This window comes from Symphalangus syndactylus, chromosome 11 (assembly GCF_028878055.3).
Source record: "Symphalangus syndactylus isolate Jambi chromosome 11, NHGRI_mSymSyn1-v2.1_pri, whole genome shotgun sequence".
NCBI classification, from domain to species: Eukaryota; Metazoa; Chordata; class Mammalia; order Primates; family Hylobatidae; genus Symphalangus; species Symphalangus syndactylus.
The window spans coordinates 118,799,005-118,811,032 of record NC_072433.2 but is presented as its reverse complement, the minus strand read 5'-3'; the positions used below and the strand labels follow the sequence as shown (position 1 = coordinate 118,811,032).

General features: G+C 40.6%; 1 protein-coding gene across 2 annotated transcripts in view; it reads left to right on the top strand.

Moving 5' to 3' along the window:
* MEIKIN (meiotic kinetochore factor) overlaps positions 1–11,157 on the top strand; it is a 147,955-nt gene extending 136,798 nt beyond the window's left edge. For both annotated transcript variants that reach the window (XM_055299352.2, XM_055299351.2), the window contains one exon: positions 11,021–11,157. In XM_055299352.2, coding sequence (XP_055155327.1) covers positions 11,021–11,043 — 23 coding nt within the window. In that variant the 3' untranslated portion in view covers positions 11,044–11,157. The remainder of the gene's footprint in view (positions 1–11,020) is intronic.
* Positions 11,158–12,028: the final 871 nt, after the last annotated feature.

Below are 12,028 nucleotides of genomic sequence, written 5' to 3'. Positions count from 1 at the left end.
ATTCACCTCATATTGGTTGAGTACTTCCTCTGTGAAAGGCACTATGCTAAGAACCTCATATTTCATTATGACTTTATAATAGATGAGATGTGTACTGTTATTCCTATTTTACATATTAAGACTCTGAGATTTAAAGTAGTATGGAATTTGTCCAAGATCATACTTCTTCCAAGTGGTAGAGAGGAATTCAATCTTTTAAGCTTTCTAAACTCCAAATGCAGTGTTTTTTTGTTTTGTTTTTTCTTTGTTTTTTTTGAGTTGAGAAGGCTTAACATCTCCCCTCACAATGCTTCAGCCAGAATGTCTGATTACTCAGTGGCACTTTGGACTTTTTATGAGTAAACAGCCAATGAAGCAATTGAAATTTAGTTAGATATGTACAGCTTCAATTCAACCAAGATGTCCATTCTTAATTCTTGTACTTATTTCCTCCACAGTACCTGCCCTGAGCATTCTCTAAGTCTATAGAGATCTCTCTTTTTTACAAGTTCCTTGAATACTCAATTCAGTGCTACTCATTTGATACTTAATAATTGTATTTGTCAGAGTTCTCCAGAAAAACAGAACCTAGAGAAGATAGAGATATATGAGAGGGGAATATTTTTTTTTTTTTTTTTTTTTTTGACAGAGTCTTGCTCTGTCACTCAGGCTGGAGTGCAGTGGCGCAATCTCGATTCACTGCAAGCTCCACCTCCCAGGTTCACACCATACTCCAGCCTCAGCCTCCTGAGTAGCTGGGACTACAGGCACCCACCACCACGCCTGGCTAATTTTTTTTTTTGTATTTTCAGTAGAGATGGGGTTTCACCATGTTAGCCAGGATGGTCTCGATCTCGTGACCTTGTGATCCACCCACCTTGGCCTCTCAAAGTGTTGGGATTACAGGCGTGAGCCACCGTGCCCGGCCAGTGAAGGGGATTTTTAATGAAAATTGGCTAATGTGGTTATGGAGGCTGAAAAGTTCCATGATGTGCCATCTGTCAGCTGGAGAACCAGAGAAGCCAGTGGCATCACTAAGTTCAAGTCCAAGGGACTTAGAACTTGGGGAGTGTTTATGAAACTCCCAGAATTCATAGGCCAAGGAACCTGGACTTCCAAGGTCCAAGGGCAGGAGAAAATGGATGTCCTCGCCCCAGAAGAGAGAGTAAATCTGCCTTTCCTCTGCCTTTTCTATTCTGGTCCTCAACCAGTTGGATGGTGCCTGACCACTTTGGGTGAGGGCAGATTTTCTTTATTCAGTCCACTGATTCAAATGCCAGTCTCTTCTGGAAACATCCTCACAGAAACAGATCTACTCAGAAATAACGTTTTACCAGCTTTCCGAGTATCCCTTATTCCAGCCAAATTGATATCTAAAATTGACCCTCACAATAATATATTTGCTACCTAACCTAATTTACAGTGCTGACTTTTTATATTTCATATTCCTTAGGTTATAAAGTTTTCAAGGCGAAAGCACGTAATTGACTTCTATCTCTGATAACATCAGCATAGTGGTAGGGAATAGCAAGATCCTGTATTTGTCAGGATCCTACCAAAGAAAAAGAGCCAATTATATACATATATATATATACACACACACACACACATATATACATATATGGAAAATATTAAAGAGAGGTTGAAAGTTATAGAGGATAGAATAAGGCCTAACGTATGCTAATTACCATTCTGGAGAGAATAAAACAAGGAATTGACTTATACAGTTATGGAGCTGTAGAAGTATAGCTGGGCAGGTTTGCAAACTGTATGGCAGGCTGGAAACTCTTGGGCAGGAGCCAATGATGCAGCCTACAGATAAATTTCTTCTTATTCAGATAAACTTCAGTTTTGCTCTTAAGGCCTTTCAGCTGATTGAATGAGGCCTACCTATATTATTAGGGATAATCTCCTTCAAGTTGATAGAAAGTTTATTATAGATATTAACCACATCTACAAAGTACCTTCACAGCAACACTTAGATTAGTATATTTAACTGAATAATTGTGTAATATATCCTAGGCAAGTTGTCACATACAACTAACCATCACAGCGCACTCCTTATCAACTACACATCCATTTGCATCTCCTTAAACCATATTTAATCTCCAAATAAAGACAATAATAAAGTCATACTTTTGCCTAACATGCTACAACTGTCCTGCATAAAACTGAAAATGCGCTAACCTTTTCCCCAGAAGAGGATACAAAGTTTCAGGCAATGTTCACCCTTCTTCTTGTTATCCTGTAACTTAAAAACTGTGATATAAAGTTAACTATTATTAATACATTGTACATTATATGATAAAGCGATAAGGGAGAGAAGAAAACAAAGATACTTGCCTAACTAATCAGGTGATCCTAACAGGTATTTATAACCACCTTCTTCCATTACCCATGCCATATTCCTTCTGCCTTCAGGAAGCACTTCAGATAGTCATGGTTCTTTACCTGGTGGGTGACACAAACTTTATTTCTGATGGGTCTGCGCCATTAGTAGTCCTGCCTGGATTGGGTTGTTGTAGTTTTCCATTAACCTTAATCACAGGGTATGATAAAATTAACAGATAGCCTAAGAGATCTCCTGTGTTCCAGACATATGCTTCCTTACCACCATTGTGGAGTAGTAGTTCAGATTCTCCTTGGTAGTCTGGATCAGTCACCCTAGTCAACACCATAGTCCCTTCTTAGCCTATTGACTCCAGAGTGACTGGGGGCAGTCTTAACTTCCAGTTTAATGGAATTAGTCTCCTGGTGGAGGAATTTCTCCCTTTGGAACTAAGACCTCTAAGCCAGTGGAGCATAAAATTATGAGAACAGGAAGAATAAATTTTGCTAGTGGGTCACCAGGGTTAATAATGCATGGTGCCACTTTTGTTTCTACCCCTTGATTCCTGGCTATGGAGGGAAAAAAAGTACCATTTATTGGATGCTGATTCAGAGTATATATATAGCCCTCTGGAGAACTCTGCCCTACCTGCAAATTATTGCCACCTAGCTGGTGTTGTAACTGAATCTTCAAAAGGCCATCCCATCATCCTATTAGGCCAGCTTCTTTAGCATGATAGGGAACATAGACCAGTGAATTCCAGGAGCAATGACTCATACTGCAATTCTTTTGCTGTGACGTGAGTTCCTTGATCAGAAGCAATGTTGTATGGAATATCATGACAATGGGTAAAGCATTCCACGAGACCGTGGATGACAATTTTGGCAGAATTTTGTATGAGGAAGGCAAATCTGTATCAAGTGTCTGTTCTAGTAACAACAAAATGCTACCCCTTCCATGATGGAAGTAGTTCAATGTAATCAACTACAAAGCTGACTGAGCACCCAGAGGAATAGTGCCATACTTGGAGTCAGTGTTGTTGTCCGCTGCTGACTGGTTGGGCACTCAGCAGTGGCATCCAGGTTGGCCTTGGATAGTGGAAATCCATATTGCTGAGCCTGTGTATGACCACCATTCTTGCCACTGTGGCCACTTTGTTCATGAGCCATGAACAAAGAGGATACCAGTTAGCCTCTTTCCCCAGCCCTGTTCTGACAGAGGTGGCTGGAATAGAGACTGACTGGTTTCCACAGACTTGATTATCCTATATTCACTTCATTATTAAAATCCTCCTCTGCTAAGATCACCTTTGGTGAGAATTTTATGGCATACATCCTCTTTTCTTTTCTTTTTTTCCCCATTGAGAGAGGTCTGTCCTGGCTGGGTGTGATGGCTCATGCCTGTAATCCCACCACTTTGGGAGGTTGAGGCGAGTGGATTGCTTGAGCCCAAGAGTTTGAGACCAGCCTGGGCAACATTTTGAAACCATCTCTTCAAAAAAATACAAAAATTAGCCAGGTGTAGTGGTGCACTCCTGTAGTTCCAGCTACTTGGGAGGCTGAGGTGGGAGGATCATCTGAGCCTGAGGAGGTGGAGGCCGCAGTAAGCTGTAATCACACCACTGTGCTGCAGCCTGAGCAATAGAGTGAGATCCTGTCTCGGAAAAAAAAAAAAAAAAAAAGGTCTGTCCAATGCCTCCTCTCACATTTTTCAGTCCATTTGTGATGGATTACTGAGTGTCAACTTGATTGGATTAAAGGATGCAAAGTATTGTTCCCGGGTGTGTCTGTGAGGGTATTGCCAAAGGAGATTAACATTTGAGTCAGTGGACTGGGAGAGGCAGACTCACCCTCAATTTGGTGGGCACCATCTATCTAATCAGCTACCAGCATGCCAGAATAAAAAGCAAGCAGAAGAATGTGAAAAGATTAGACTGGCTTAGCCTTCCAGCCTACATCTTTCTCTGATGCTGGATGCTTCCTGCCCTCTAACATCGAACTCCAAGTTCTTCAGCTTTGGGACTTGGACTGGCTTCCTTGCTCCTCAGCTTGCAGATGGCCTATTGTGGGACTCTGCGATCGTGTGAGTTAATACTCCTTAATAAACTCCCTTTTATGTATATATATCCTATTAGTTCTGTCCTTCAGAGAACCCTGACTAATAAAATGTCCTTTCCAAGTCCCTGACCATACAGCCAAATCATTGGCTACCATTCTAGAATACAGTTAAACATCGGCCGGGCGCGGTGGCTCAAGCCTGTAATCCCACCACTTTGGGAGGCCGAGGCAGGCGGATCACGAGATCAGGAGATCGAGACCATCCTGACTAACACAGTGAAACCCTGTCTCTACTAAAAATACAAAAAAATTAGCCGGGCATGGTGGCGGGTGCCTGTAGCCCGTTACTCAGGAGGCTGAGGCAGGAGAATGGTGTGAACCCGGGAGGCGGAGCTTGCAGTGAGCCGATATCGTGCCACTGCACTGCAGCCTGGGTGACAAAGCAAGACTCCGTCTCAAAAAAAAAAAAAAAAAAAAAAAAAATATATATATATATATATATATATAGTTAAACATCTGGTTATTTCTCCTTTCAACAAAGCACACAACCAGGTGCACTCCTCTCAGTTCTGCCCACTGGAGGACTTATCTTCACCAATTTCCTTTAGGGATATCCCAGAAAGAACTTGTAGTTGCTCTAACTGTCAACTTTAAGGCAGGGCCTGCATATCATAGAGAACCATTTGTAAATCAAATATGAGTTTTCTCTTCCTCAGTCAACTGATAGTAGAGAACTCCTCATGTCATCTTCAGAGCAGGCAGTGAGAGAAACGGTAATGTAGCCAGGGTGGGGGCCATGGACATTTGGGTCACTTCGTCATGTTACTGACTTATGACTTCAGGGCCTGCTGAAGCTCAGTTTTACATAAACCACTTCCATTTGATAATGGAGTGCAGCCATTAACACCAACTTTATGACTTGGTAGATCAGACAGCACATAGTTCATGATAGGCAGCGTGGGTCACATGGTAACTTGATGGCCTATGATTAAGTGCTTAGTTGCTACTAAAGTTTGGCAATAAGCCAAAAGCTGTTTCTCAAAAGAGTGGTTTTCCACTGAGGATGGACGGACTTTGCTCCAAAACCCTAAAGGTTCACCATGTGAGTCACCTGCAGGGACCTGCCAAAGGCTCCAAACAGCGTCTCTATCTGCCACTAACACTTCAAGCACCGTTGGATCTGCTGGATCATTTGGCACAATTGTCAGAGCAGCCCCACAGCAACCTCGACCTATTGCAGATCATTCTCTTGTTCTGGGCCTCCCTACAAATCTAGCAGCTTTTTAGGTCACTCAGTGAGTGGGCTGGAGTGGCATACCTAAATGAAAAATATGTTAACTCCAAATCCAAAAAAGCTGACTAGGCATTGTGTCTGCCTTTTGGTTATAGGAGGTGCCAGATGCAATACCTCATTCTTCACCTTAATAGGGATGTCCCTCATACTACTTGACCCCTGGAAATTACAAAGGTGGAAGGCCTTTGGAGACCCACCAGTTTCATTGTAGGAATATACCCAACCATAATGTATATATGTGTCACCAAAAAATATCTACTAGAATATTAATAGCATCAGTGTTCATGATAGCCTCAAGCTGGAAACTATCCAAATGCCCATTAAGTAAAATGGATAAACTATGGTATATTCATTCATTAGAGTGCTATATAGCAGTGAAAATCAACAATATAAAGTTATATACAACTGTTACATATTACATGTTATATACAAAATTACAAACATAATGATGCATTTAACAAAGGGTGCCAGACCCAGTAGAGTATATTTAATATTATCTACATACAGTATAAAACTTGGCAAAACTAAACTATAATGGAAATCATGATAGTGGATACCCTTGTTGGAGTGGGGGCATTACTTGGAAGGGATTACAAGGGGGAATTCTAGGGTGCCGGTAATGTTGTGTTTCATTATCTCAGTGCTGTTTACACAGGTATGTTGTGTTTGTGAAAACCTATCAAGCTGTACATATGTGTACATTTCTGTGTATTTGTTATACTTTAAGAAGTTGGCCGGGCCGGGCGTGGTGGCTCACGCCCGTAATCCCAGCACTTTGGGAGGCCCAGGCGGGTCAGGAGATTGAGACCATCCTGGCTAACACGGTGAAACCCCATCTCTACTAAAACTACAAAAAATTAGCTGGGCGTGGTGGTGGGCACCTGTAGGCCCAGCTACTCGGGAGGCTGAGGCAGGAGAATGGCACGAACCCGGGAGGCAGAGCTTGCAGTGAGCCGAGATCGCGCCACTGCACTCCAGCCTGGGCGACAGAGTGAGAGAGTGAGACTCTGTCTCAAAAAAAAAAAAAAAAAGAAGAAGAAGTTGGCCAGGCGTGGTGGCTCATGCCTGTAATCCCAGCATGTTGGGAGGCTGAGGTGGGTGGATTACCTGAGGTCAGGAGTTCGAGAACAGCCTAGCCAACATGGCAGAACCCTGTCTCTACTAAAAATACAAAAATTAGCTGGGCGTAGTTGCAGGTGCCGGGAGGCAGAGGTTGCAGTGAGCTGAGATTGCACCACTGCACACCAGCCTGGGTGACAGAGTGAGACTCCATCTCAAAAATAAAAAATTAAAAAAAAAAAAGAAAAGAAAAAGTTTACAAATAACACTAGAAACACTCTTAATTTGATCTTTTTGGCCTGTCATATTAGTTTCTGACATTAGATATTGTCAAAATTCTGGACTTAAGTATGCAACAAATCAAAACCAAAGTGTGTCTGGGAGGTTCTTATGAGTGTTCAGACTGAAGTTTTTTAGTTTAATTTACAGCCCTCAGTTCTCCTCCCCATTAATGTTGAACTAATGAACTAATGGTGCCATCTCCTGGCCTCTTTCTAGGCTCTCACTGTAAGAGTTGCCTCCTGTTTCCCTTTCAACCTCTGGCCACTTGTCTCTTTCCTTTAGTAAAAATAGCAAAGCAGCAAGCTAACTAGTGATCACGTTATTTTGAGCATGCAGCAGCCTATTTTTAGTCCTGGCATTTAAAGTTTTAGCTGTTTTGGCAGTAATCTAATCAGGACTACGGGGTGAAATTCACTTTTGAATTTCAGTCTAGGACTGTGATCAGTATGCTTTTTGTTCGTTAATAACTGGCACTATGCTGATTAAAGAAAAAACAATGGTGAAAGTGAACCAAAGAGATGTGACAGAGGAGGTGGTGTGGGTAAGTCGTTGGAACAGTGACAGCCAGATAAAGGGGGCTGTAGAAAACATCTAGTCTAAGGTTTCTCAATGCGTGGTCCTTCTGACCACCTCCACCAGAATAACTACAGACCTGGTAAACTACAGTCTCTAGAGATGGCACAGGAACCTGCATTTTGAAAGTGATTCCAGTAAGCACAAACATTTGAGAACCATTTCATTAGTCTATTTTACTCATTTTACATATAACAAAAATGACCTGGCCAGGTTAAGTGACTTGCCCAAATTCACAGAGCTTATTACTTGTAGAATCAGAACTAGAACAAGACACTGTAGGAACCCAAGAGAGGAAACGTTTAACTTTGAGGTGTTAGAAAAGTCTAATAATACCTTTTGGCTAATCAGACAAAACCTGTAGCTATCCTTATAGTAAATTTTAAGATTTTTAAATTTTATTTTGAGCTCCAGAAGAGACGATAAATTATGTGTTATAAATTCATATCTCAGTCTAGTACTATAGAATCACAGCCTTTAACTAGATGCATATGTTATCTTTAGTGAGAAGTTTGATTTTCTGGATAATAATAGCAGGCAGAAGTATCACACAGATATATGACAAATGAAGTGGAAACATTAATTTGGGTATCCGAAAGATGGTAGTAGAAATCACTTAAGAATAGGACATCCCTAAGTTCCAATCCTAACTGTTATATAAGCACATTCCTTAAACTTTCTGAATTTTAGCCTCCTATCTGTAAAATTGGTAAAATAGTAGTTCTTACCTCAAAGAATTGTTGTGAAGACTAGAGATAATCTTTGTAAAGAGTGTGACATATAATAATCACTCATTATGCAATAATTATTTGTTTCTATAGGTTAGGTTAATTTCTCAAGTTTAGCTTTCTTCATCTCCCTTTTGAAAACTGTTCTTTGGTTTTGTTTGTTTTTTTGTTTGTTTGCTTGTTTTTTGAGACAGAGTCTTGCTCTCTTGCCAGGCTGGAGTGCAGTGGCAGCTCACTGCAACCTCCGACTCCCTTGTTCAAGCGATTCTCCTGCCTCAGCCTCCCGAGTAGTTGGGATTACAGGCACATACCACCATGCCCAGCTAATTTTTGTATTTTTAGTAGAGACAGGGTTTCACCATGTTGGCCAGGAATGTCTTGATCTCCTGACCTTGTGATCCACCTGCCTCGGCCTCCCAAAGTGCTGGGATTACAGGCGTGAGCCACCATGCCCAGCCTGTTCTTTGGTTTTTATCAAATTGCAAAAAGCCTAAAATATGCTGACTGGTTAGTGTCATTGATGGTAAATTTGGTTATGCCACCTCATGTAAAGAATATGTCAGGTAAGTTTGTATAGTCTTTGACACAGAACCATTGTTCTAGTGAAAATACAGAGATGAAGTATGCCAGCCAGTGCCTTGGGGATAAAGAAATCAAACTAGATCGCCATCCTAGAGGCCTTTTAAGTCTGTTGTTTTACTGTCATGTGGTTATAGAATAAAAAGATGAAGTTCTCCAGTTATTTGGTTCACTTATTCAGCAAACATTCATTGAGTCTGGATATCATATGCTAGAAATAGTTGCTGGTGATATTGAGATAAAGACACAGTTGTCTTTATAAAGTTTATAGTCTCATAGAGGAAGTCAGATATGTAAAACAAGCCCAATAGAGGTATGTATGTGCGTTTTTTTGTTTGTTTGAGACAGAGTCTTGCTCTGTCACCCAGGCTGGAGTGCAGTGGTGTGATCACAGCTCACTGCAGCCTCGACCCTCCGGGCTCCAGCGATTCTGCCAAGTAGCTGGGACTACAGGCAGGTGCTACCATGCCTACCTAATTTTTATGTATTTTGTAGAGACCAGGTTTCACCACGATGCCCAGGCTGATCTCGTACTCCTGGGCTCAAGCAATCTGCTCACCTTGGCCTCCCAGAGTGCTGGGATTACAAGCATGAGCCACCACACTTGGCTCAAATTTACTTTTTATTTGCTCATTCTCACAGGAAGTGCAGGGGTGATTTGAGAAGAAATGACCCTAGAAACAAAAAGACCAAGTGGGAGTTTTGTAAAAGTTCCAGTGAGCAAAGTCGAAAAAATAAGTATCTGAGCTAGTGTATCTCAAAATGTGGTGCTCAGACAACCAGAGGAACTTATAAATAATGCAGATTCCCAGATCATCGCCTCAGGGATCTCATTTAGGATTTCTGTAGGATTTAGGAGAACCAGTCTAAACTAGAAATTTTTTCTTGGTATAATTGACAGGGCTTAGTGACTAACATAGGTACTTGTGCACGGTAGTAAGGAAGAATGGTAGTTAGAGATGACTTTTGGGTCTTTAGTATTGTAAAGTGTCAGAAATGATGCACGGTAGGTGATGGCGAGGGGAAATATAGGTCATGGCCTTGGATGTGTATTTGAAGACTGAGAAGTTGAAGGGTAGGTGAGACAAGATAGTTGGGTGGGCTGATTACCCATTTGGGAAGTTACCCAGAAGTTCATGTGGAGAGGATGACTGTGAACCATTTTCCAAAGTCTTTAATGAGTGAGCAGCGTCTGAGGTCAGTAAACAGGGAGGAGTAGAGAGTAGTAAGTATAGCCAGCACTTCCCAAACTTTAATGTACTTGTGAATTGCTTGAGGATGTTGTTAAAATGGAGACTTTGATTCAGTACATTTAGAATGGGACTGCTGATTCTACATTTATCACAACCTTTTAGGTGATGCTGACATAACTGGTCCATGGACCCTAGTTTGAATAGCAAAGATACAGGTGTTGGGTTCTCAACTGAGCTGTACATCATACCTTCCTGGTTGTCTGATATGTGGGTCCCTTATCTAATTGGTATGGAAGATGGCCTAGATATCAGGATTTTAAAATCCTAGGTAGTTTTAGATGCAACAAAATTTCAGAGCCATTGATATAGGCTGATTTGGCCAGAGGATGAGGTATATGATAGTATGAAAGTGGCAGTGTTAACTAGGTAAAGCTGGTTCCACTCTGGATCTCTTGGCACAAGATGTGGGGGCAAAGGCCCCAGAATCAGTCCTGTCTTTGGGATGGAGCCTGGGTTCAATTGTAATAAAGGGTAGGAAAATGCAAAGGAAGGATGGGCAAGAGAATATGAGAGGCTTCTTCCTGGGTGGTGGCTGAGGATAGGGATGAAAAGCACAACTGGATCAAGTGCTCCAGGTTACAGGGCTGGGGTTAAAGGTCCTGTGATGGCCACTGACAGCAATTTTTGCTGGGCTTTCCACCAGAATGTTATTGAGCAGATCTCCTTGCTTCTCCAAAGAGAACATGTCCTCAGCATGTCCTAGAAGGGATCAGCCAAATATTCCTTTTTTTTTTTAATGGCCTCTGGATTTGTTTCCTGAGGCTTGATGGGCTGAAATTAAGAGTGACCTGGGCATTAAGTGCTCTCTCCCCTGCAGACTGGTTATTAGTAAGTATTGGACACCTGCTTGCATACAAAGTAATCTATTGTTATATTTTTTTCTCCAGATATCATAATAAAAATGGCATGAAAAAACAGCTGTGGCTGAATTTTCACTACTTTGAAGACAAGAGTGTCAAGTCAAAGTCTATAAAGCAGAATGTCTGCCTGAAATTATATGAAATTAAAAATTAAAAATTCTCCAGTTATTTGTGATATATCTCCGTGTTGAAATTCTACTGAGGTTCTTGTCATTTACTTTTAATCAGTTAAGAAAAAAAATTATTCCATATGCTTCTTAAATATATGTATTTATATTATAACATAAAGAACCAAATCATTGGTATTAGAAGACTGTACACTAAAATAGATGGTTTTAGCTATTCACAAAGAGCCTTCATCCCTGAGAGGTCTGAGAAGGAAAAAAGAAAGACAATGCCAGGGTACAGTGTAACTTCCTTTGATTGTTTCTTTTTTCCTTCAAAGTTTTTCGCTAGTACCATTAAAAGTAGTAAATCTTTCTGTAAAGCAATGTAGAGAAAAACAAAAACAAAAAAAAAAACAAAACAAAAAAGTAGTGAAGTTATTGAAGTGCTAAAAATGAAAATGCTTACATTACGAGCTATTTTTAACAGAACTTAATTGAAACCACATGAGTGAGAGACCAAATTTCAGGTCTGACTGAAAGAAACTCTATACTCAAGGTTTGCTGAAGTAGGGAATGTGTAATATGTATAATCAGTCCTACACTATTTAATACATTACCTTATCCCCCAAAAAAACCTTCTTCAGCTAATACTATCTGTAGGATTTTTTAAAATTTGGTAATAATTTGCAGTATCTCAACAATTCCCTTCTTAAAAAGCAATAATCCTGTAAAGTGAACAGAGTCCAGTTGTATAACTTGGAGAGATTTTAACTTGATTAGTCCTTGATGCTAAAGGGCTTTACTAATATTATACATTCATAAGAGTCAAATTTTCAAAACTTCAGGATTAAGAAAGATTGTAACATCTATGAGTTATTTTTCAGTTAAATAATCTATATAGTATTCATTTTTAACAAGGCATCCCTAT